This window comes from Quercus lobata, chromosome 12, assembly GCF_001633185.2.
Source record: "Quercus lobata isolate SW786 chromosome 12, ValleyOak3.0 Primary Assembly, whole genome shotgun sequence".
Taxonomy (NCBI): domain Eukaryota; kingdom Viridiplantae; phylum Streptophyta; class Magnoliopsida; order Fagales; family Fagaceae; genus Quercus; species Quercus lobata.
The window spans coordinates 2,510,410-2,535,005 of record NC_044915.1 but is presented as its reverse complement, the minus strand read 5'-3'; the positions used below and the strand labels follow the sequence as shown (position 1 = coordinate 2,535,005).

Genomic DNA, 24,596 nt, shown 5'->3' with positions numbered 1-24,596 from the left:
ATCAACTAACTTGTCCAGGTACCTCTCAGCAAAAGGGTAGAGTTGAACGAAAACTTCGTCATATTCTTGACACTGTTCGTGCTCTCCTTCTCTCTGCCAGAGTTCCTGCTCCTTTTTGGGGCGAAGCTGCTCTTCATGTTGTTCATGCTATTAATCGCATTTCAAGTCCTGTCATCCAAAATTAAACTTCATATAAGCGCCTTTTTGGGTCACCTCCAGACTATTACCATCTTCGCTCTTTCGATTCTACTTGTTTCGTTCTTCTTCAACCACATGAGCATAACAAACTTGAGCCTCAGTCGAGGCTTTGTTGTTTTTTTGGCTATGATGAAACTCAAAAGGGGTATCGGTGTTATGATCATGTTTCTCATCGTCTTTGTATCTCCCGCAATGTTGCCTTTTGGGAATATCGCCTCTTTCTCGAGCTCTCTCACTTCCATGCCTCCCTATCTTCCTCCTCTGTCTTAGATCTTTTTCCAAATGAGGCACATATTCCTTCTGTAGCTGCTCCTGTCCAACTAGATTACTTGTATAACACACATTCTTGTACTACACTCTTACTTGTAGTGCACGCATATGTCTCCTATATAAAGGCATTCATGTGTATTCTTTTACTATGAAATACAATATACAATCATTCAGTATTTCTAACATTTACTTCTCTTGAATTTTTTTTTTTTTTAAATCCTAAATTTTGATGATTTTTTCCTGTAAAAGTGCTAGCTACATATGACTTCATTTTGCAATGAATACTTTGAACACACCTTGATTCGTATAGATATTAGAAAGAATCGTGTGGTTATTAGACAGTAGACACTGTCAAAAGGAAATTTTTGTTGAAGACCAGGACCATTGAAACTTCTTTCACATAATCAATGCGATTATGACTTAGGAGGTAGTCACTACTACTAGTATGGCTTAAGAAATTAAAAAATCCAAGAACAAAAGAACAATTTTTTTTTTTTTTGTTTTTAAATCCATGCTAGAAGCCCGGAAGTTTAGGCGGGTATTGAATCTTCATGATTCTCTCTCTCTCTCTCCCTCTCTCTTCATGAACAAAAGTCAAATTTTGCAATTATAGTAAGACTGACTAGCGTAAAGGTTAGGCAAGTAGAACTCAGAAAAATAAACTTACATAGATACGACTCGTCAAAAAAACTTAATTATGCATTATATGCATGTATAAAGGACGACTCCAGCTCTAATTTGATTTTCAAAGTCCCAGTTGTGGTCCACTATATATGCATGTTTTCCATTTTATTGTATAGGTTTAATATTTGACCATGAATTTTACTATTTTTTGAGAATTCAACTTTCACGAACTTTTTTTAAACAGCTACTTTTTGCTCATTAAGACACATCAATTGAGAAACAATACAATTTATCCCCCAGCATATAGTTCAAATCATAGTTGGGTGCCTTTAAAAATACTATTGGCAACCATACTTTCATTTTGCTACTCAATAATCATATAGTATATGTTTGTAGAAAGTGAATGAAAATGAACCCACATAGAAAGATGTTTCATATTGTTCTAAAAACAACTATAGTATTAGTATTGTTGTGCTTATTGAAAGAGAATTCAGCAGATCCACAGATTAATCTGTTAAACAAGGGTTGCAGCACATTCACTGTAGCTGATTTGTTGGACTTTAACACCAATCTGAACGCAACATTCTTGGACCTCAAGGAACAGCTAATCAACAACAACAAAAGCAACCATTTTGCCACTTCTCAACAAGCAAGGGGTTCAGACCCAGTCTATGCCATGTTCCAGTGTAGGAAGTACCTGTCTATGGATGATTGCATCGCATGTTTTAATACCGCCACATTTTATATCCGCAGTCACTGCAATGCATCCAACGGTGCCCGTGTTACCTATGATGGCTGCTTTTTAAGGTAACATTTAAAATGCTTGTTTTATGGATGGAAGTAGTGACAAGTCAAATCAATATTTTATAAGGAACTTGTATTAACAATATCCAATCTTGTAAAGAATCTTGTAACTTAGTTGGAACTTCTTAATATTTCAATAAAGATGTTTAGGATTTAAATCTTTCATCCTTATTTATTGAGAATAGTAATAATTTAAAATAGTGATGCCTATTTATTAGTTTTTCAGGATTTTTTTTTTTTTTTTTTCATGTTGGATGTTTTTAATTTTAATTTTGTTGGTTAAGGTATGAAAGCAACGCATTCTATGACCAATCCACAATGCCTGGCCATGTTGGTTTCTGTGGGAAACGGAATGCATCTCAGAGTAATGCATTTGTTGAGACAGTGGAGAGAGTGCTAGCAGAGCTCCAAGTTGCAGTCCCAAGAATTGATGGTTTCTTTGCAGCAATCAAGAAGAAAGTGGGTGGTGGTGATAGTGGTAATAACATGACAGTGTATGGTGTGGCACAATGCGTGGAGTCAGCCAGTAAAGGTGGTTGTCAAGAATGCTTGAAGGTGGCGTATGGCAACATTGAGAGATGCCTTCCTGAAACTGGTGGTAAGGCAGTGGATGCTGGGTGTTTCCTGAGGTATTCAGACACACCATTCTTTGCTGATAACCAAACTACTAATATCACACCCTTTCTAAGAAATGGTGAGTAGTGAAACCACGTACCCCTCATCTATATTAATGCAGTAGTAGTGGTACATACTCTCAGTATTCAATATTGTATGACTTCACTCATACGTGTATTTCTAATATTGGTTGGTGTTGCCATATTTTTTTTTTGCAGGTGATTCAAAGAAGAAGAAATTCATCATTGGAGGAGGAGTTGGAGGTGTATGCCTTTTATTGATCATTGTATTCTTGGTTTATTGGTATAAACTATCAAGAAAGCGGAAGGAAGTGATTAGAGGTAAACCAATGTGGATTTTGACAATCATATTTAGCCTATCAATCAATTTGATTTTGTAGGAAGGAGTTGGAATTGTAGTTATAAATTTACAATTTGTTTGATGATTGTTGGCCTAAGTAATTTAGTTAAAAGGGTAAATTCTACTAACATACCCTGAAGTTTGGGCTAATACCAACCGGTTCTAAAACTTTTCAAAACTGATCAATTTAATCTCTAAAGTCAACTTAGTCCATAAACAATAATTATTTTTTCTCAATTGTTTTAGGTGCTAAGTTGGCTTTAGGAACCAAATTGATTAGTTTTGAAAAATCTTGGACCTGATTGATATTAGCATAATCCTCAATATATGGTAATAGAATTTACCATAGTTAAAAATAAAGAAAAAAACAACAAAAATAGTTTTATCTTAATTCAACCGTGCCAACATCATTGGGGGTTGCAACTATTTTTTTCATGCAATCAAAAAACTAGGGTTTTGATTCTCAGTCAAAACCTTAACTTATATATATATATATATATATATATAGAGAGAGAGAGAGAGAGAGAGAGAGAACCATAACTTAGTACTTTGAAATTCCCAATATATCTTTATTGAAACACATGGTACGACCTTTTCAACCTATTATCCATTGCTCCACTCATTACCCATTTCACCTGTGAATAAGTCTAGTGCTATAAACTTTTCTATAACTTTGTCACAATTTTATTACATGATGACTCGTGAGTGATGAAATCATGGATTCACATAAACCCACTATTTTATTTTCACAACTCACAAGTTGCTACACAATAAAATTGTGGAAAAGTTTGTGGAATATTACACTCTCATTCAAAATATGAGCCCCACTCTCTCACACAATTCCTTTTTATTTTGATTACCTTTTTTTTAACAATATCCTATATATTTTCTAACTCACTAGTGCCTTTTCCTCAACCTTTCTGTCTTCAAATCAGAGTCGATTGCAAAACATATTCTGATTTCAAAAAACGTTTGTAGTTTTTTTCTGTAAACTTGGGTCCCTACTCATATGATGACATCTATTGCAATATTTAAAGAAACTTAAAATTTTAACATTCAAAATTCTTCGGTAATTTTTTTTATAATATTTGGACAATGTTTAATCCAAAAAAATATAAGCGAATGAGTTTGACTAGACATAACAATATTATAGTAATCTCTAATATCATGTGAGGGTTTCTACTATTCTGTAAGGAATAATCTAAACTCAAGCATTCTTTTTTAATTTCTACATCATGTATGATTACACATAGGAACCAACCATACTTTTTACCACGCAACTGAATCATTAATTAATCTATAAAATGATTCAATTAGGTCCTTAGCCTAATCTAGGTGTTTACATGCGTGCCATCTGATTAGGCACATTCATATTGGAAAATGTCTACATTAGTCCTTTAAATTTGTCCCCCTTTTCATCTAAGTCCTAAAAGTTTAAAAGTAGCAACTAAATCCTTAATTAATCTAAAATTATTTAAATAGATCCTTACCCTAAGCTAGACGTTTATGTGCCATTTGATTCTAAAAAATTTTATTTATCTTTTTAGAGCATCATTAGACTAGTTCAAAATTCAAATAAATTAGGAGGGTCAAAGTTAAAATTTTGCTAGTTTAAATAAATTAGGAGGGTCAAAGTTAAAATTTTGAATGTCCAAATTATAGAAAGCACCCCCCTCTCCTAGAATAATTCAGGGGACACACTCAATTTCACAATTTGTTGAAGTGTATGACTATAGTAGACACTCTATGTTCATTCATGTTTACATGGACTATAATTTTTTATCGATCACTTATAATCGCACAAATCATCAAGTTGTTAAATTGAGTGTGAAAATGTGTGCAAGTTTAGTAAAATAGTAGTCATGTAGCAATGATGAGCCTCCAACTTGGTCACATGGAATTATAGTTCAGTTAGTCAAGTAGCATAACAATTTTAATTCACCTAAGTTGTGCATGTATCTTATAAAATACCTAGACATTTTTATTATTGTAAATAAGCTAGTCAGATGAAACATCATCATTAACATTATGGTAAGGACTAAATTGGACCATTTTAAATTAATCAAGGATTGGATTGCTTTAAAAAATAAAAATAAAAACTGAAAAATTGAGCCAACCTTTAAGGATCAAATATAGTCTTTACCTTCTCTTAGAAATATATAAATATATATACGTTACCCTTATTTTTTTTAACACCAACGTAGAAGCCAACCAACAAAGTAGGATCCTCTCCATCCCTCTCCATTTCAAATGAAATGAAGAGAAACTATTTCAAAATTAATATTTTCTTTCTTATATTTGATGGTGTATATGGTGCCATATAATTTAAATTTTTTTATAATTTGGATACATACCTCCATTATAGTTTTAATCTTTCACCAATGATTTATCTATACAAGTTTACTACATATAACACTGATGGATTTCAACTACTTTCTTTTTTTGACAGATGGCATATTAGGAGCATCTGAGTTGCGAGGCCCTGTGAATTACAAGTATAATGTTTTGAAATCAGCTACAAAAAATTTTAGTGAAGAAAACAAATTAGGTGAAGGAGGCTTTGGTGAAGTATATAAGGTATCATCATTTAATTTTTCAGTGAGCTTCTGTCATTTTTATGAATTTAGGTAACCTAGTTGCCATTAAATCTATCATATTGCATACGTTTAAATAAACTTAGCTGGGAACGAATACGAAATTTAGAGTTTAGACCTCACCTACATAAAAAACTAATTAGTGTCTTAGATTTGATGATAAAGAATAATCATCATGGAACGAACATCACAAATTGAATTTCTGTGTGTGTGTGTATATACGTATATAACTCAAAATATCAATCTCATCTATATGACTCTTTTTCTTGAAACTAGTTGACTACCATAACCATAGTATGTGCCATGTGAAATAGCTACTATTAATCATGTTTCGATAATGGACAATACTTACATTAAGTTAATTCTCTGTTTTTATTACAACATCAAATAGGGTATTCTGAAGAATGGGAGAGTAGTTGCAGTGAAGAAGCTAGTCATAGGCCAATCCCGCAGAGCAAAGGCAGATTTCGAAAGTGAGGTCAAGCTTATAAGTAATGTTCATCACAGGAATCTTATTCGTCTTCTTGGATGCTGTAGCAAAGGACCAAAACTACTTCTCGTTTATGAATTCATGGCAAACAGCAGCCTTGACAAATACTTATTTGGTAATCCAAGCCCATCTCTCCAATCTCAAGAAAACTTGAATGTTATTATAAGAGAATAAGAACATTGTTATTCTAGGAGTTAACTATTATATAGGTTGGTGTTAATCTAGCTTATAAATCACAAAATTACACACCTTAGCACAATTAGTGTAATAAGTTCCCTTTTTCCTTCTTTCTCACCTTGAGGCTAAAGTTCACTTGTCAAATTTTATTTATTTACTTATGTATTTAATTAAAAAATTTCTGTTTGTGCATTTTTTCCATGAGAAATAGGTGAAAGAAGGAGCATTCTCAACTGGAAACAACGTAATGATATTATAGTTGGCACAGCTAGTGGTCTTGCTTATCTACATGAGCAATTCCATGTATGTATCATTCACAGAGATATAAAAACCAGCAATATTCTTCTTGATAACGACATGCAGCCCAAAATTGCAGATTTTGGGTTGGCAAGACTTTTGCCAGAGGATCAAAGTCATCTCAGCACCAATTTCGCAGGAACAATGTAAGTCAAAATAGTAACAACTAATTACCAAAAGAACAAAATTGTGACAATTTTTAGTTCAGAGTCCAAGGGAATTTGTAATTGTATTAGACTACATTTCTTACCGAGTTCATGTACATCTATAATTTTAGAACATTAATTCATTTTTGTAAAATACCCAATCATCAGAATTAAAAAGTAAAGAAAACCAAAAGTCAAAGTTTTTTTTTTTTTGGGGGGGGGGGGGAATCAACAGTGCAAAGGTGTTCCTAACACCAAATATATATATGTATATATATATATAATAAAAAAATGATGGTGTAAACGATTCTAAAGAGTAAATAATTGAAAATTTCCCAAAGTAGATTTCTGGATCACTTATTTAATCACATCTCATTAGTTTCATGAGGTTACTGGATGACACTAGCTAGCAGTCTGATATCAAGACATCATCAACATTAGAAAATCACCCAGGGAATATCAAATTAGATGGTTAATTGAAATTTGAGAATGTCAATATTATTTCAATTTAAGATTTTTAGTTTAACAAGTAGATTGATTTACATGTTACTACAAATGTAATCAACTGATGCAAGATATTTGTGCATGCGGATGGGGACCAATTGGTAGCAAAAGCTCCATTACGGCCTTTTTTGGTTCTGCAAAATATGTATTAATTAGATCTCATCTCGTTACTCACCAGGGGATACACAGCACCAGAGTATGCAATCCAAGGTCAATTATCAGAGAAGGTTGATGCATACAGCTTTGGCGTTGTTGCCCTTGAAATTGTTAGTGGCCAAAAGATTACCAATGTGAATGTTGATGCTGACAGCGAATATCTACTTGAACGGGTATGTTCTCAAAGCTAAATACCTCCTGTTAGCAATGTAGAACAATAAGAAATTGAGCCAATATGTATCAAGTGCATGTACACATTACTACTTAGTGCTCATTTTTTTAATGAGTCAGTGGACGCAACTTTTTTTGTACTTCTGCCACAATCTTGACATGTGCAAGTATGTATGGTGGGAAAAAGTGGTAGATCCATGTGTGATGTTGTAGAACTGTTTTTTAATTGGATAAAACTGGGCTCCAAATTAGTTTGGGGAGGGGAAACAACCCTTTTAACTTGTTAAGTGACCATTTATCTGTGCTTCTAATCATATACTCAAAAGTCTTATGATATAATGACATTACTAATATTGTGGCAACATCTCCAAAAGTTTTGTGATAATAAAGAGAGAATCGATGTGAGGCATAGTAATAAACTATAAGAATTACTAAATAATCGGTTAAAAGAGATTCCTCAAATAAATTTTAAAGAAAGGCTTGTCCTTTCCTAAGAGGAAATTACTCCTTAATGTCTCATAATATTTTTCCCAAAAAATGGACAAACTGATATAAGGTAGCTGTTATGTGTTTATGTTACCTAAATTACAAGTGAGAAAAGGATTCAATTTAAATAAATAGTTTTCACTAAAATTTCCTTTGGGACTAATAGAACAAAGCTTAAACTTCCCATTTTACAAGTTGATTATGTTTTATCATATGACATAGGCCTGGAGACTCTATGTGAATGATATGCACTTGGAGTTGGTGGACGATAATTTAGCCCCAGATGAGTATAAAGCAGAAGATGTGAAAAAAGTCATAGAGATAGGCCTCATGTGCACTCAAGCATCAGCTTCCTTGAGACCCACAATGTCTGAAGTCGTCGTTTTGCTCAAAAGCAAGGGCCCTCTGGAGCATAGGCCGCAAAATAGACCTGCCTTTGTTGATTCTGATACAAGAGTAGTCCATGGAGACACATCCACCTCCAACGGCTCCTCTAGTTCCAATGCCACTGCCTCCAACTCTCAGCTCTCTGGTCGTTGAGTTGTAAATGTGCAAAATTTTTGTGTGACTAGTGAAAAATAAAGTCCATCAACATTACTATTCTGTTTGATTGATTTGACTTTTTTATTGAGCCACAGTATAATTTTATGTGAATTAAGAAACTCTTACAATTTGATCTTATATGAATAAAGAAAATTATATTTGATTTAGGATTGTGAACATTAAATCAGGAACTGTAGCAAATCTAGTTTAGCAGCTAATAAATGTTAGTTGAGCTGGATCTTTGTACTACAGGATTTTTTTTTTTTAGACAGGTAGATATTAGGGGAAAGCAAAATGAGGTTCGAACCACAGACATAGGGCACCACAAATTATGTCACTATCACTTGAACCCCATCTGTACTATAGATTGTAGGAGTACTATATATATATATATATATAATATATATGCAAGTAATACCTAAACCTAATAGGACCAAGACTCTATAGGTTTTCACTACAAAAACCAAACTAAATAACCATTACAACCTGCAAACAAAGCCCAATAACAAAATAAAACCCAAAATAAGACCCAGTCGACCATAATTACAGCCCATGCTTACAATAGTTCATTTCTATAGTTAGGTTTCAGTTACAGCCCATGCTTACAATAGTTCATTTCTATAGTTTCAGTTAAACGAATATAAAGAATGGGGACTTTCCTAAATGTTCCATTATTTGTTGTTGACATAAATTGGTTAAAGAGTTAATGCGGCTCTATGTTTCTGCTTCCCTATCTGCATACAAAAAATCAAATCCACAAAAGTGCTAAATCAAGCCAAGCACAGGCCTGGCTAAGAATTGCCTAGACAAACTTACAAAAGTTCAACTGCTTGACTCAAGCTTAAGCCAAGCCAATGACCAAACCTAGGTCAAAACAGCATAGAACCCAGTTCAGCTTTGCTTGAAGTATCCCTACACATACCAAATATTAGGAAATTACCAAGGCATGGTTAGCACAATTGATTTGAGGGATGGTATTCTATTACTTTCTAAAACCTTCAAAACCCAAAAATATTCAACCTCTATATATAGCCTAACAAATCTGGTATTACAAGGCACCAACAAGTCAAGGAAAAAAAAACACCAAGAAAAACCATCCTACCAAACATGCTTTCTATGTATTGATTCATTCATCGTAGATAACCCCTGTATCAAATCATTTAATAAGCCTAATAAGATTGTGATAATGATGAGGATCACAGTGACAAGAAGAATAGAATTATTATATATAAATATAAAGGTAATAACAACAAGCAAATGGAACTGGAAATAACAACTTACAATCTACTATCGCTAGAACCAAGGTTAAAGATTTCTTCGACCTAATTGCCATGCAAACTGATCAACAGCCGCCATAGCACGAGATGCTGATCCAATAGAACCATCATACCTGCCAAACAAGGGTGAGTGTAGGCAAAAAGGTTAAAACCCTTTGAAAAGTTATATCCACTTGTTCCCCATCCCATATCCCATTCAAATTTCCATCCTAATACCTAAATGTATTGAAAACATACATTAGCAAAATGCATTTAAGTGCATGCATACTTACAATGCAACCAAGAGGAATGCTGCTGTTTGCATGATAATAGCACCTTCACCAGCAGGTTTTGAAGTGTTCATGCACCTTGCACAGAACCAATTCTCATGAATTGAAGTGACCAAGTCTGTCATCAAATCCCATCCACCAAACTTTAAAAACAATAAAGCAGCTATATCATTATAATTAAGATGTATAAAGCTTTATGAGACACATAGGTTCAACGTATAAAACCTATTACATATGGATTGACATGATGTGATATGCCAAGCAAATTCACCATATAGCATAAAATGTTAGTCCCTAGCAATCTAGTGGCAACTGTTCCAAAACATGGTACAATATCCTCTATGCTTCAAATTTGATACATTCTTGGGAAGAGGGGGGCGGGGGAGGGGGAACAGGGATTTGAACCATGGACGTCTCAATCAAGGATGTCAATACCGTACCGGAGGCCGTACCGGTTTGGCCACCGGTAAGATATATTTCGGATACCGGTCAATACCGGTGTACCGTTTCGGGTTTACCGCTATTTTTTATATTTATAAATAAATAAATATATATATATATATATGTATATATGTATGTGTCTGTGTATATATATATTTTATAATAAATATAAAAGTTTACCATAAAACATTTCCTCAATCCAGAACTAATTATTCATGGTTTTAGACTTTAGTATCAATTAAAAGGGAAAAAAAATAAAAAAATAAAATAGAAAGCTTAAAAGTTACCATTGCATACTAAGAAAACAAATAATACTAATAAGTTAATGCAAATAAGTTACCATTCTGTCCTAACAAAAATTCAAAAATTACAAAACTTAAAAAAAAAAATAAAAAAAATAAAAAAAAAAAAACTTTTTTCTGTACCGGCCAGTATTGCCCGAAATTGGCCGGTACGGCTGGTATTTTTTCCGGTACGAAACAGGGGGGTCGAACGTACCGGATTGCTGGCCGGTACGATATATTCCAGCCGTACCGGCCGGTACGGTACAGAATCAATAACCTTGGTCTCAATCAGAAACACTAAAAAATGCTATTTGACAGAAATGTCATTGGCTCCTCCATGCTTCAAATCAATAGAACAATCATTAGAATTGTAAAAGCTTTACAATACATATAGGCTATGTTTAAAATGATTTAGTTCTACTAGGTTTTCTACAAAATGATAGTATCCTGGTACTGTGCAGTTGCTTACAGATTCCAGAACATATATTTTTCATTACCATTTTTATTTATATAAGTAATAAACATGTTAAAAGAGTGCACAAAGGGTGCAGAACCCTAGTAAACTAGAGGTATGCATGAGAAAATAAAAGAAGCTAACATCAAAAGTTTAGCAACTCAACAAATCCAACATTGGGGAAAAAGTATAGCCATTAATGTTCTAAGGAACAAGAGATTGACATCTTGCCTGCACATTCACGTCCTTCAAAAAAAAAATGCGGGAATTCCATTCACTCCAAATACACCGTATTTTAAATAATATTATGCTTATGCTTTCCCAATCAACCCTTCCAACAAGCTAACAGATGTACCACAGTATATGTTATTGTCCACATAATACCAAAAAGAGGATAAAAAAGGGGGGAAAGACCAGAGATCTCTGACTATGAGGCAATGAAGTACTAAATGATTCAGTCTTGCCATTCGTCTTGCACATACAGCACCAGACTACTATAATTAAATTTTGATTCCTCATATATCAACTGTCCAAATCTTTCCCAAAGCTGCAGTCCACACTAAAACAGCAATTATAGGTGATTCTTTCACCTAGCATATACTCCACCAAGAAAGAAAAAAAAAGAATTCGTCGTTTTTCCAGATCATAGTTTTTTTCTTACATGTTTTCTGTAATTAGAAATATTAATAAACCTCCACATTGTTTTTCCATTACATATTAAGCAAAATATATTAAAAATGAACTTGTTTTTCCAGAACATAGGCATTATAATTGCTGGTCACAGCCAAGGAATAACTTACACTGGTTTGGCCCAATAATGAAGGTCTCAGTTTGGAGTTTGTCACGCTTGATGAAATCCACAAATTGGCTCAATTCAATGGGATTTACTTTAATTCCTTCTTGTTTTGCACTGCAAGAATCTAGTCAACCATCAAATTCAGTACATCTAAACAAAATGAACTAAAAAACATGTAAGAGACATTTCTTGTGACTTACTCCTTGCATCCATCCCATTTTGTTAGTCCAGCATAGAAGATCCAAATTTTTATAGGGATTCTATTGTCTTTGACATAAATAGTTCTCATTTTCCAAAATTGCCATCCGAAAATTTACACTCAAAAAAAGTAAACAAAAAAGGGTACTTTTTAGATAAAGTAACTGTTAGGAAAGTTATTAATAATCTGCCTGTTGACTTTTTGAATGGACAGTACATTGGGAAATCCCAAAATGAACAGTGAACAAACCATAAGTGGCAAAGGTTATTCACAGAGCAAAAGGAAATTAAAAATAAAAATAAAAACCTTATTCTTCCATTTAAGTATCACAGATCATAACATAAAAAAGAAACGACATGTATAAATTATTTGAAAAGGCAAGGCAAAATACAAAAACATAGACATGCACACTTCATAATGGCTATGATGAATAGGGTGCAATCTATATCCAACAATCAAATTGACAAAGTTATTGATTTATTATTTCTTTAGAAAGAAGTACATACAAAACATTAAAGGCTAATTCTAATAATTTATTCTTTGTGGGGGTGGGAGGGGTGGGGTGGGGATGCCTTTTGGTCAAAGGACCATTAAATGTTAGCAATTACATTTTTTATTGATTTTAGTTTGAATTCAAGGATCTCTTGAGAAGAAGATAGTTTGTGTTTCTAGAAACTATCAGAAGGCCCGTCAAGGGAAGATTGTCCCAGATTGCTCACATCATTCTTGGCTACAGAAGGGGTTACTAGTGCTGTTAGAGGAGAGAAGTTACATATGTACCTGGTAGGTCTTAAACCCAAAACCTTTGCCCTTAGAGCATTGGTAGTAGCTTACCAAAACTTTTCTCCCTATTTTAGGATAAGAGCCTACTTTTCTTATTTTAGCTAACTATTTTTCTTTTTCACCCACATCAAATTCCCTATTTAGAATCATACTTCATTTAAATATTATTTCCTCATTCATTTTTTATTATTTCTCTCATTTTTCAAAACACCCACATTTCTTTATCACAGTGACCAAGACACAAAAACAATAAAAAACTGATTTGGGGAATGAACAATGCTTCCTTAAATATTCACTGCAACAAAATCCTAAAACAAGAATGGATAGGAAGGCTGATGTGGGTTGTTTCTTGGGTGATTTTTGGTTTTGCTTACCTATATTGACCCCTTACCCTGTTTTAGGGAAGCTGCTACCAATGCTCTTATAAAAGGAGATGCCATTGGATTTATCACTCACGAGCTAAATGTTAGCAATTACTTGTGAGCTTAAAGCATGATTAGATGTGGAATTACACATTCTTTTTTCTTTTATAAGGTTATGATAAATGGATCACACACACACACAAACAACATTGCTCTAGTTAGCATAAATCTTGATTCGAAAATGAAGCTATCAGATGAATTTGCCAATTCAACACAAACCAGCACTTTACACTAACTCAACTCAAAGACTTAAGAGGCATGTGACATTAAAAATGTTGCAAAACAAAGGTTTTGCATGCTTCCTAAAACATTTTTGACTTATTTGGCAAAAGGTTCAAAAGGGAAATTCAGCTAACTCACTTTTCTTTTTTTTTTCTTTTTTTTTTTCTTTTTTTCCAGAAAGTCTAGCTCACCCCCAAGAGGAAACTCACTCAAATATCAACTTTTACACATCTTCAAACTCCATTTCATTTCAGAAAAATTAGAACTGAATTAGGCACCACAAACCCAGAATTCCAAGGGATCTATCAAAAACTAACTGGACCTATATGATTGAGAATCCTAAAGGCTTCCTAAAATAAAACAACACAGCCAATATAAGATGACTCTAAAGAAAACTCGTAACTATGCATCATAGGTTCACATGAAAAGAGAGTGCCTCCGTCACCCCTTAAAGGTGAAAGCTTGTGTTCAAGTTTCACGATTCTTAATGAGGATCCTGTTTCAGAATTTTTTATGTGCATTGAAACGTCTTCCAAACCCATCTTCACATATTTCCTGAATTGATGAACTAACAATTCAAAAGTGAATTCAATCACACTTTAACAGGTACAAGATCCTTCACCTTGATACAATGCATGAATGTGAAATAAGGGAAAGGCAGGGACAATTAATGACTGCCTCAGTAAGATGAACTCATCGAATGCTATTAAGGGAGAGAAAATTTTTAAGTTTTTTAGGATTCATGTGGCTATACATAAAAGTATACTCATTGACTCAAAGATCTGATGTAGTGTTCATTTTCATTTGTTAATAAAGTTCACTTATTACCTATCCCAAAAAAAAAAAAATATTCCAAGTTGGTAATTGGGGAAATCTATGCGTGCTTGTGGTGGGTTATTGGGCTAGGAGAATTTATGGATTGTTGCAGAAGAAAGGGCTAGGTTAGGGCTAAAAATTGGCTAGAGTTTGATGGTACGGAAGTAAAATGGAAGGGATTAGGGAGCAGGATAACCAATGGAGAAGAAAAGGGGAAAAATGCTAGAGACGAAGAGAGGAGAGGAGAGACAGAGAGAACAAGTTCTTCCAATTTATCAAATTTTATTCATACAACCCTAGAAACACATGGAACCAATGTAATATTCATTGAAACCTTAAAGGTTTCCATAAGTAAAATATAACCGCAATCAAAGTAATATGACTCCATTATAGACTTAGCATATGTTTGGAACAAAGGAAGATGAGAGAAGGGGAGAAGGAGAGGGTGGCTGGAATATAGTAAACATTCTCTTCTCCCTTCATCACCCCCATCCAAGCATAGAGTCAAACATTTGGGTAAATTACTTAATTACACCACCTCCTTCAGGTTTATTGAAATAACACTTTTCCCCAAATGTTTGTATAAATGACACTCCCCGGTTTGTATAAATGCAAAAGTTGTCATGAGGGAGTATCATTTTGTAATACCTCAAGGGAGATTGGTGTAATTTACCCTAAATATTTAAATTTCTCTCCTTCATCAACCTCCATCCAAACATTTAAATCATGGGGCCAAAAAGAGTGTATGATTAGAGCATAGAGATTCCTATTATAGTCACACCAAATTTTCCATGCCTTCACGCTCCTATTATTGTCCTCCCAAACTGCACAAAGGATTGCTAACAAAGATTCTTTTGATCCTCTAAGCCACCAACTTTGACTCTCCCAACCATCCATCAAGTTGCCACAATGCTAAGCATTAGCCACTGGATTCCACACAAACCCAAAAATATGCCATAATATGACTGAAAATGAGGGGCAATGTAGAAGCAATGGTCAACAGCCTGCTCATAAAAAAAAATTACTAGATTCCCCCCCCAATTGGGAATCGCTAATTCCTAAAGACCAAATTTTCCCCCATCAAAATCTTACTAACCCGAAGTTTACTAACGTCTTGATGTAGGATCTTTAGGAATTCAGCACTAAATTAGATTCTAGATGAGAACTTAAATGTGTTCATGGCTGTTTTTTTTAATTAAAACAATGACTAGAACATGAAATGAAGAAAGATAAAACACTAAGTAATCATACCAAGGTTTTCCTAAGAAATCACTCTTGGGTAGGAGAAGGCAATCACACCCTCAAAGCTTACATTAAGCTGCTGGAATTTTATCAAGAACAGTCTCACTATCGATGTTATTGACCACAATAAAGCCTTAAATAAGTTAGCTAAATTCTTTCTCAGAAGGTCTAGACTCTAAATAACCTATTACTAGAAAGACTAGAATTACTAATAGGAAAAAAAAAAGTACTTAAGAACTTCTAAACCATATAGGAAAAGGCCTCAAAACACAAGACCCATGGGCCTCTAGAAAAGCCCTTCCAGGAAATTTAAAAACTACCAAACTACCCCTATTTTATTAAAACTGAACCAGCAACTTTCTAACCTAAAAAATTTAAAGACTAAAGATCTAATGATAACTAAAGTAACCTCAAAGGTGCCAAGAAGGTCCTGTATCAAAACAAGATCACAATTCTTGAATCTTGTATTTAATCTTCTTTTTCCTCAAACTCCTTCTAACTGTCTGCATCATGTCTTGTCCAACCCAGTCTCAAAACCAGCCTAACAACTCTAGGAGAACTGGAGAAGAGAACGTCATGTGCCAATTGCAAGAAACCTATATCAGTCCACCGCATTGCCATCCCTTTTTCTTATGAATTATATGTCAGGCATATCACACCCAAAAGAAATCTCAAACATCAATACTAGAATTCCTATAGGATCTAATAAAAGCTAGAGATGAAAAGAGAATGTGACAACAATAATCCAAATAGATGGGAAACAATTGGGCATGAATTAATATACAACTTAAACATATTCGATATGCACCAAGGTTGTATTAGATTAGTGGATTTAATAGGAGGTGCTTACATTCCAATTTCATATAAATACACTTTAAATTTTCCACCCACAGCAAGAATTAAAACTTTTTATCAATCCATGAAAGCAACCTAACCCCTAACATGTTACTCAAATAAGCATTGAAGAGTTTGTCAAAACTCAGAGAACACTGCCAAGAGCTTTACCAACAGAGACGTCCAGGATTCAAATTCCAATCCCCCAACTATCGAATTATCAAAAAAAAATATTCACCTGGGCTAGAATTTGAAACCCCCCCAAGACAAAATTTCAATCAAAGAATTTCTAATTTGACAATTTGCTTCAATTGCCACCAAACATGATACAGTACTCACTCACAAAGCAATAACTATCCAAAAAAAAAAAAAAAAAACTGACAAGTATTGAGAATGGAGAAGCAATAACTAACAGTGAAAGCATAGATTTCATTTGGTATAAAATAACCAAATAAAATTAAAATAAGAAGTATGTATCTTATTAGTACTTACATTGTAGACAACAAGCGAGAGGGTCCAGTTGGGTCATAGTTAATTAGAAGAGCAGCTTTCAAGGGCTCACCTGCAAAGAAAGAAGAAAGAAGCAATAATAGCAAATATTTCCTTAATTTTTACAAAAATAAAAGCAAAACCAAAACATAGTACATAGTAGTTGTGGTTTGTGGGGTTGAAATTACCAGAAGAAGAGGAGATATTGTTAGAAGCCCACTTGTCCCAAACTTTATGCACGAAACCCCATTCCATTTTTATTCTCAAAACGATCTCTCGGTACTGGTAGAAGTAGTTGTCTCTCTCAGGCTCTCAGGCGAGGCACAAGGTGTTTGATGCTGTTAAGGAAATGAACAATCAGGTTTGAATTTTATTAAGGTCTTTTCTGAAAAAATATAAAATCCTTATTGGGCCGCTTTTAGATGTGGCTGTGGGCCCAGAGGTGAATGCCAAATTTATTCCATACTAATTTTCATAAAATATTTTACAACTATTAAGATAAGTTGTAAATGATAGATGGTATAATAATCTAAATTATTGGTTGAAAACCCTAAGGCTAACGTCGAAATGGTTTTTCTCCAAAAAAAAAAAAAAAAACGTCAAAATGGTAATTTCACACACTTATGGCTAAAATGTCATTCTACGCTATAATGCAACTTTTATTTTATTTTATTACTTGATCATCTGGGGAGGAAGATTTAAATATCAAATTTCTTCGTTTGAAACATCAAGTGGTAGTGCCAATAAAGTTAAAAAGTTCTTGACCACTATTACGTAACTTAAGTTTGATTTAGGATGAAATTCATGCTAAATTTGGACCCTCAAAGGTAAATTGGTCATTTACTGCACAAAAATTGAAAACTTCATTCAAGAAAATACTAAAACTTGATTCTCATTGGTTGAAGAACGTCCTTCAAAAGGGCTAGAGGACACATGATAAATGTTAATTAATTTTAATTCATCTCTGAATAGAAATAATTCTTATTAATTTAGAGATTAATTTTCATTGGTCCAAAGTAAGAGAAAATTAAGCATAAAAGCATGTGATGAAACCTAAATGATAAATTAATTAACAGTTTGGAAGTATTATTAAATCATTATTTGTTTTCGTTAAATGACTAATTAACTAATCATTAAGCAAATTATTAAAGGTTAAAGAGCTTGAAGGAAAACCTACCATCTAGAACCTGACCAGCCAACTGATGTAAGGTCTCAATGAGTTGATCACACAGAGTCTTAGTATTTTCATTGATCTTGTTCTGAAATTGTTAAAATTTTGAACCAAATTACTATTCAATTAAAAAAAACATGCAAAAAACAACAACAATCACATGCTTTCATACCGCCATTTCCATATCCATGAAGCTTTTTCTAGTGGTTCCTGTTGTAGATTCAAATCTAAACTGATCCAATTGCTCTTCGTATTTCTAAAACATAGCTTTTTTTTTTTCAATTTCATTTTCAAAATGCTAGATGAAAGCATAGAAAAATTTTCTCTCTAAATTGCTAAAGTGAAAAAACAAAAAACCTTAAACCTAATTTCTTTCAAGTGCATAGCAAATTAGCTATGAATGATGTAGAAATTGTAATAGTTGAAGGACCTATAGGCTCTTTCCCACTCCAATACTGCAATTTGTGAAATCTATCTTTAATACACGACAATAGAGTTGCACTTTAACAATGAACAAACTCGAAAGAAAAAAAAGATTATATCAAACATTCTCTATCTCTGTCACTCTTACTCATTTAAGTATGTAGATGGACCTCATAATTAGATTTGGAGTTGATGGATCTCCGAATTAGATTGGCATTTCTTTTTTATTTTAAATAATATCTTTTTTATTGTATTATCTTCTTTGATTTGATTTTTTTTTTCATTTATTTCTTTCCTAATTGTTTGGTGGTACATTTCTTATTAGAATAGCGATTACATTTATCTATGGTGTACATTGTGGATCATATCTTGATGGTATTTCCATCCTTTTAAATTCAATGGAAACATTTCCAGGATTATAGACCGCATGACATTATAGCTCACTACATCAATTTGGTATGTATGTATATGTATCAAAACATGTTTCAAGAGTTGAGTTAAGGGTTCCATTTAATGATTTTTGTCTTTAATAATTTGGAGTCAAAGGATTAATAATTAACATTAATCATTCTCTCATGTATGCAATTAATAATTATAAATATTCTACACCTCTTTTTTATACAGAAAAAGAAGATGCATAAATACAAAGATAAAGAATCTCTTACAAATTAACTTTAAGGACCATTCGTGTCATTTATGACAAAATGGGCATCAATTATATTTACCACCTATAAAGAATTGTCTAAAACAATATTACAAAAGGCTCATCTAACTTTTTGACTGTATACACTTTCCTGTCAATAATAACTTTGAACAAAGCTACAATGCTACAAAAAATAAAAATAAAAATACAATGATGAATACTAATTACATTAGCAGCTAGCATTTGTTGATTACAAGAATTAGTCCACCATGCACAGTTGTCCGTTTACTATTTGCAAAAGGGTCTATGACGCTTCTCACAAACTTATCTTATCCTCTCTCCCCTCTCCCTCCTTTTTTTTTTTTTTTTTTTTGAGAGTTTGAGTTTATGCTTTGTAAAATCTCTCATTCGCTAAGACACTTTGTATTTTAGATTGCACACATTGAGGTTGAGGATAAAGCTTCAAAGGATGGCAGGATTGGCATTAGGGAACTCAGGTTTTGAGCTGATAACTCTTTGTGATCTGCATCGTTATAATGCATGCCAATGCTGAATCAAGCCCTGAATCTTTTCTTTTCATTGATTTGGATGAAATTTATCATTAGACAACAAGGCCATTTGTATATGGGAGATGGATATAAAGGAAAAACATTATTTTCCAAATAAAAGATTCCTAAACATGTCCCTTGATACACAATCACAAAAATTATCATGAAGCTACTAAAAACAAGGAAATAAAATTATAAAACCTAAAACTCTAAAAATTTTAAAAAGAATAATAAAAATCTTCCAATAATGACTATTGAGTTCACATCTCATCCAACGTGAAATTGTTTATTATACACATATAGATGCTCAGAGTAGAATTCCTTTGCAATATGATATTGATGCTCATAATAGAATCAACATTGAATGTATCAAAAAAAAAAAAAAAAATTTCTTGATTAAGTGTTGAATACATAAGCAATGGGGAAAGACACCTAGCACACCATTTGGTGCAGTGGTGCCTTTTTCTTATTTTGAAGACTTGATAAATCATTAATTTTATTTTCCTTATTTCTTATCAAAGCTTATTTTACCTATAACTATCATTCATATAAATGATAAATTTTGACATTAATCTATAGTTCTGGGTGTTCTTGTAAAACGGTAACAAGGTTGTGGCAAGTGGGGTTGCAAGGATAAGGGCAATCTATCTTTTGGAAGGGCCTTCGGTCATAATACCAGTCTCCAACAGCCTTTGCAATTGTCTGTAGAATTGTTTTTCATACAAAAAAATGGAATGAGTTACTCCACAGCAAAAAAGGGAAATCAACAATGAAAGGTAAAAAAGAATATGAAGAAAAATGTGATAGTAAAATAATTGATAAAATAATAGAAGAAGAAGAAATAGAGAAGATAAAGTTGCTTCTTACTGTTTTAGCCAGCAATGGAGAATCATCAAATAACCATGTCTCCTGCAATTCGGTTTGGCAGTGGTCATAGCAAGAGTCGATAAATAGTCCCTTAGATGAAGAGTTGCCAGTGTTTTCCAATGCTTTTAAGAAGTCAAGCCTAAAACCTGAAAATAGACATCAAGATAATACGCCAAATTTCCAGAAGCCAGTTCTTATCATTACCAATCTTGTTCCTTGATATATAGCAATGGTATTCTATATACTTGAAGAACTCTATTCTTGAAGACAAGATGATGTTGTTGAAAATCTATGCTTGCCTCCTTGAAAAATTGTTCAAGGATAAGAAAGAGGCTTTAGGTATTCACCTTGCATGGTTTGAATTTGATCGTCCGAGCACTTCTTTATATTACGTCTGCAATTATGCCAGGTGCCATGAGGATCAACTATAGTTGGTACCAAAATGTTTTTAATCTGAAAGAAAACAATGAGTATAGTACAGCTCTTAGAGGAATGAAAGGGATTAATTTTGAAATGAAAGTAGATACTAAAAATAATAATTTCATTTATAGATATGTCTTACCATTTGTCATCAGTATGGGCAAAAAATTTGTGAAGTAGAATAATCACAAAAAAATAAAAAAGAAAGTAGACGTCAAATAATCACATGATGCTTTTCCATCATATTTTTCTTGAATTTATTTATTTATTAATTTTTTGTTTTTTCTATTCATTTGTCAGAGAAAGCTTCACAAAAGCTTTTTCCAAAAACAGAATATAAGTTTTGGAGGGGAAAAATATTGAATGAAACATCCCAGTTACCAAAAAAAAAAAACAGACAAATCCCAAAATACACAGTCACATCAAGTGAGTGAAGGTGGTAAACCATTCTTCAAAGCACCAAGGCCTTGGCTCAGGTGGGGAAATGAGTGTGGTGGATTGGGGTTGGCCTTAGGTTCCAATTTCACTAAAAATCAGATTAACTTAAATTAGATTTTTAAAATGAAAACGAATTACCATTACATCAAGCAAAATGCCTCAGTCCAAAGGAAGATATTTGAAGTTGCTTCTCAAAGTTTAAACTATGTCAGTAATGTTGCTTAAGAAGTTATGATGTTATATATCGTCTAAGATGAAGGGACTTAGGGAGGCAATACCAATTTTATCCTTCTTTTAATTATTTATGGATGAGAAATGGAGTGGTCTCCATATATCAGAACCATCTCATGTTAAATGCAAATAAGTTCAAAAGCAAGTGAGATACCAATTCTTGAAGACATTCATACTTCTTAAACCAAGCTAGTGGCCAGTTTTCTATTTTTCAGTTTATACATTTATTTTACCTTCAAGGATAAGGAGCTATCCTATGTATATATTAAAAGGAAAGTTTAAAAGATTTCTTGCAAGCAGAGGATAGTAACACATCAAATTGAAAATAAATTCAAGAAATTGTAACTTTGTCATGGAATACAATGAGCTTACCTGCCATGAATCATAGGCTGCATTTACAAAAATTATTGGTGTTTTAATTTCATGTGCCACATTTTGGGGAAAGAAACACTACAAAACAATTGAGAAATGTTGGTAACGGTGAAGAGGAAATGGTGAACTGTGAAACTAATAATACCACAATAGACACACTTACCAACTCTGGTTTTATTTTTGAAGTGCATGATGAAGGCAAATTCTTTGCTGAACCCTACACACCGAAAGAAAGATTTACATTAAGAATCAGGTATTGCTTATTTCTTTTTTTGGTGGAGAATAGGTATTAATTTTTAAAATTGAATGAAAGCTTGAAAAAATGGATAAATTCTATTGTCTTGTTGGACATAAAAAAGAGACTTGAATAAGTGAGCAACTAAAAAAACAACTGCAATATAAATTGCCAATTCATACAAGGGAGAGAGAGAGGTTTGAATAATACATGCGTTGCAACCACTTGACTGTAGAATTCTTCAATGTGTCGTGCTCCGGAAATATCTTTCCTGTTAGACAATGCTAGGTGCTAATTACATGAATGTGTAACTACTAACTACACCAACTCTAAAAACTGTTTGTGATATGAAGTCAAGATAGAAGAACAAATATATGAGCTTACACATTGATGAAGTAACCAGCATCTGATAGGCATTTAACTTTAGCACCGCTAGGTATGAGAGCTCGGAAGCTATCACAATGCAAAATAGAAGCCAATCCACCAGCCGAACTACCAGAGAGAAAAGCCTGACAAGTTGTAGGCAGGGTGAGGATTACAGGAGGGGGAAAAAAAACAAATGATAATAAGGTTATACATATACCATACATTTTTTGCATCTTTCATTCCTTTTGATAATAGGTCCTCAATTACTGCAGGCCAAATTCTTGCTCCTCTGAAGTGAAGATTAGTGGCCTGATCAAATTATTATTATTAATTAAAACCCACCAAGAAAAAGGAAAAATACACTGGAATCAGGTCGTCCCCTGAAATTAAAAATTGAAATTCCAATTAACTTACTGGATCAACTGCTTCTACATCACCAGTAAATGATGCCCCATCACAGTATCTAATCCTAATTCTGTTCCAGTTGTAGAAGTCTGGAAATTTTAGACAGATTCTATTAATTTCATTAAAAGGCAAGACTCAGGAGAACAGAGGTGACACAAGCTGAAAAAAGCATGAAAGATTAACTAAAACAATAAACAATTAAGTCATACCAGGATTATAATTTTGGACTCTACTCAGAATCCCAGTGAAAGCAACTGCCTTGTCCATATGCTTAGATGAACCTAAACGAGTTTCTGAACGATTAAGACAGAGGGTGACATTGTTGCACCATCCACCTCCCTAAGAACCAGAACAAAAGTAACATACAGATAACATCAAGATATTAAAAAATTAAGTTTATTCTTTTTTTATTTTATTTGCAACTTAATAATTTTACTAATTAAAGCTGTTAAAGCCTTCAAGAACTAGATTTGAAAGAAATTTTTAGCATTTATATGTCATAACATGTGATCAAAATTACAATATTTAGCCTTTTCTAATTCTTTTCATAAAAGCTGAAGAGTAATATTTCTTATTACTATTTGGCATTAGAAAAATTTCTTTAGTATTAATACCCATTTCTTTTCTTTTTCTTTTTCTTTTTTCCATGTAGGCAATCTGTTCAAGGATTTATTATGGCATTGTTTCTTTAGTTGGTAAAGAAATGGCTAAACAGGATGTGACAAAAGGACAAACCTCAATGTTAACCAACCAATTGTTAATTCCTGCACCGAATCCCTTATCCCAGTGATAAGCTGGCGGACTTCCATCCAGACAAACTGCTCCATATGTCTAATTTCAGAACATATTGAAACAAAGATTTGAAAGAATGTATTGTTTTTGAAAAGAAAAGAATTTAGGTCTAATTTTGATCAGTTTATCTTGCAAGAGATTTCTTACCAGCTCCTTTTGCCACCGCATCCTCAACAATTGTAATTGATACATTAGCACTTTCTGTTTTGAGCATTACTAGTGCCCATACTAGAAGAAACAACCATTGGATTAATCTTGTCCCAGCCATTCTGCGCATATCAAAATTTAGTGATCAAAATGCAGAAAATATTGAAGAAAACTAAGATAACACAGAGGAGAAAACAGATCAGATCACTGCTTTCAGAATTTTCCATTAAGTATAAGTAAATTGATCAACAAGTAGCTTAATGACTTTTTCCCATACATAATTTCCAAATAGGTAATAGAATCAAAATCCCTTAGTAAATTGATAAACTAGTTTGATATGAAGCATTCATAAAATAATAATAATAAAATCTCGATTCCGTCCTCCTCCTTTTCTTTTGCTCGGAAATCATAAAATCTACAATATGATTATCAAGATAAATCAACTTTAAAGATATGATATCATTGGTGAAAAATACTTACTTGAGTTATTTGGCAAAACCTTAACCCAATTGCGTCAAAGCTGGGATGGATATGATAAGACTGGCTTATGAGCAAATATTTTATTACGCTTATAT

At 33.1% G+C, this 24,596-nt stretch overlaps 2 protein-coding genes across 2 annotated transcripts; one reads left to right on the top strand and one right to left on the bottom strand.

Moving 5' to 3' along the window:
* Window positions 1-1,388: 1,388 nt before the first annotated feature.
* On the top strand, window positions 1,389-8,460 carry LOC115972214 (cold-responsive protein kinase 1-like). Its single transcript, XM_031092422.1, has 8 exons — window positions 1,389-1,899; window positions 2,181-2,590; window positions 2,730-2,852; window positions 5,321-5,448; window positions 5,857-6,070; window positions 6,344-6,575; window positions 7,258-7,408; window positions 8,115-8,460. Exons 1-8 carry the CDS (start codon window positions 1,496-1,498, stop codon window positions 8,430-8,432), a joined length of 1,980 nt encoding a protein of 659 aa, XP_030948282.1. The 5' UTR covers window positions 1,389-1,495; the 3' UTR covers window positions 8,433-8,460.
* Window positions 7,033-24,361, bottom strand: LOC115971654 (pectin acetylesterase 8-like). The gene is made up of 18 exons (XM_031091657.1): window positions 24,022-24,361; window positions 23,818-23,900; window positions 23,292-23,421; window positions 23,092-23,171; window positions 22,900-22,986; window positions 22,696-22,820; window positions 22,522-22,582; window positions 22,240-22,293; window positions 22,077-22,154; window positions 20,963-21,068; window positions 20,616-20,761; window positions 20,325-20,450; window positions 17,152-17,272; window positions 16,967-17,036; window positions 11,961-12,070; window positions 9,985-10,099; window positions 9,717-9,825; window positions 7,033-7,433 (listed from the first exon to the last, which is right to left on the bottom strand). Exons 1-17 carry the CDS (start codon window positions 24,149-24,151, stop codon window positions 9,741-9,743), a joined length of 1,707 nt encoding a protein of 568 aa, XP_030947517.1. The 5' UTR covers window positions 24,152-24,361; the 3' UTR covers window positions 7,033-7,433; window positions 9,717-9,740.
* Window positions 24,362-24,596: the final 235 nt, after the last annotated feature.

What these genes read in the sequence shown, in the direction of transcription:
- LOC115972214 (XM_031092422.1), top strand. Translation starts at nt 1,496, where the DNA reads ATGAAAATGAACCCACATAGAAAGATGTTTCATATTGTTCTAAAAACA. An exon ending in GCGGAAGGAAGTGATTAGAG is followed by an intron (nt 2,853 to 5,320) that starts GTAAACCAATGT and finishes TTTTTTTGACAG; the next exon opens with ATGGCATATTAGGAGCATCT. An exon ending in CCTTGACAAATACTTATTTG is followed by an intron (nt 6,071 to 6,343) that starts GTAATCCAAGCC and finishes CATGAGAAATAG; the next exon opens with GTGAAAGAAGGAGCATTCTC.
- LOC115971654 (XM_031091657.1), bottom strand. Translation starts at nt 24,151, where the DNA reads ATGCGCAGAATGGCTGGGACAAGATTAATCCAATGGTTGTTTCTTCTA. An exon ending in ATTGGTTGGTTAACATTGAG is followed by an intron (nt 23,422 to 23,817) that starts GTTTGTCCTTTT and finishes TCTGGTTCTTAG; the next exon opens with GGAGGTGGATGGTGCAACAA. An exon ending in GAATGAAAGATGCAAAAAAT is followed by an intron (nt 22,821 to 22,899) that starts GTATGGTATATG and finishes ACAACTTGTCAG; the next exon opens with GCTTTTCTCTCTGGTAGTTC.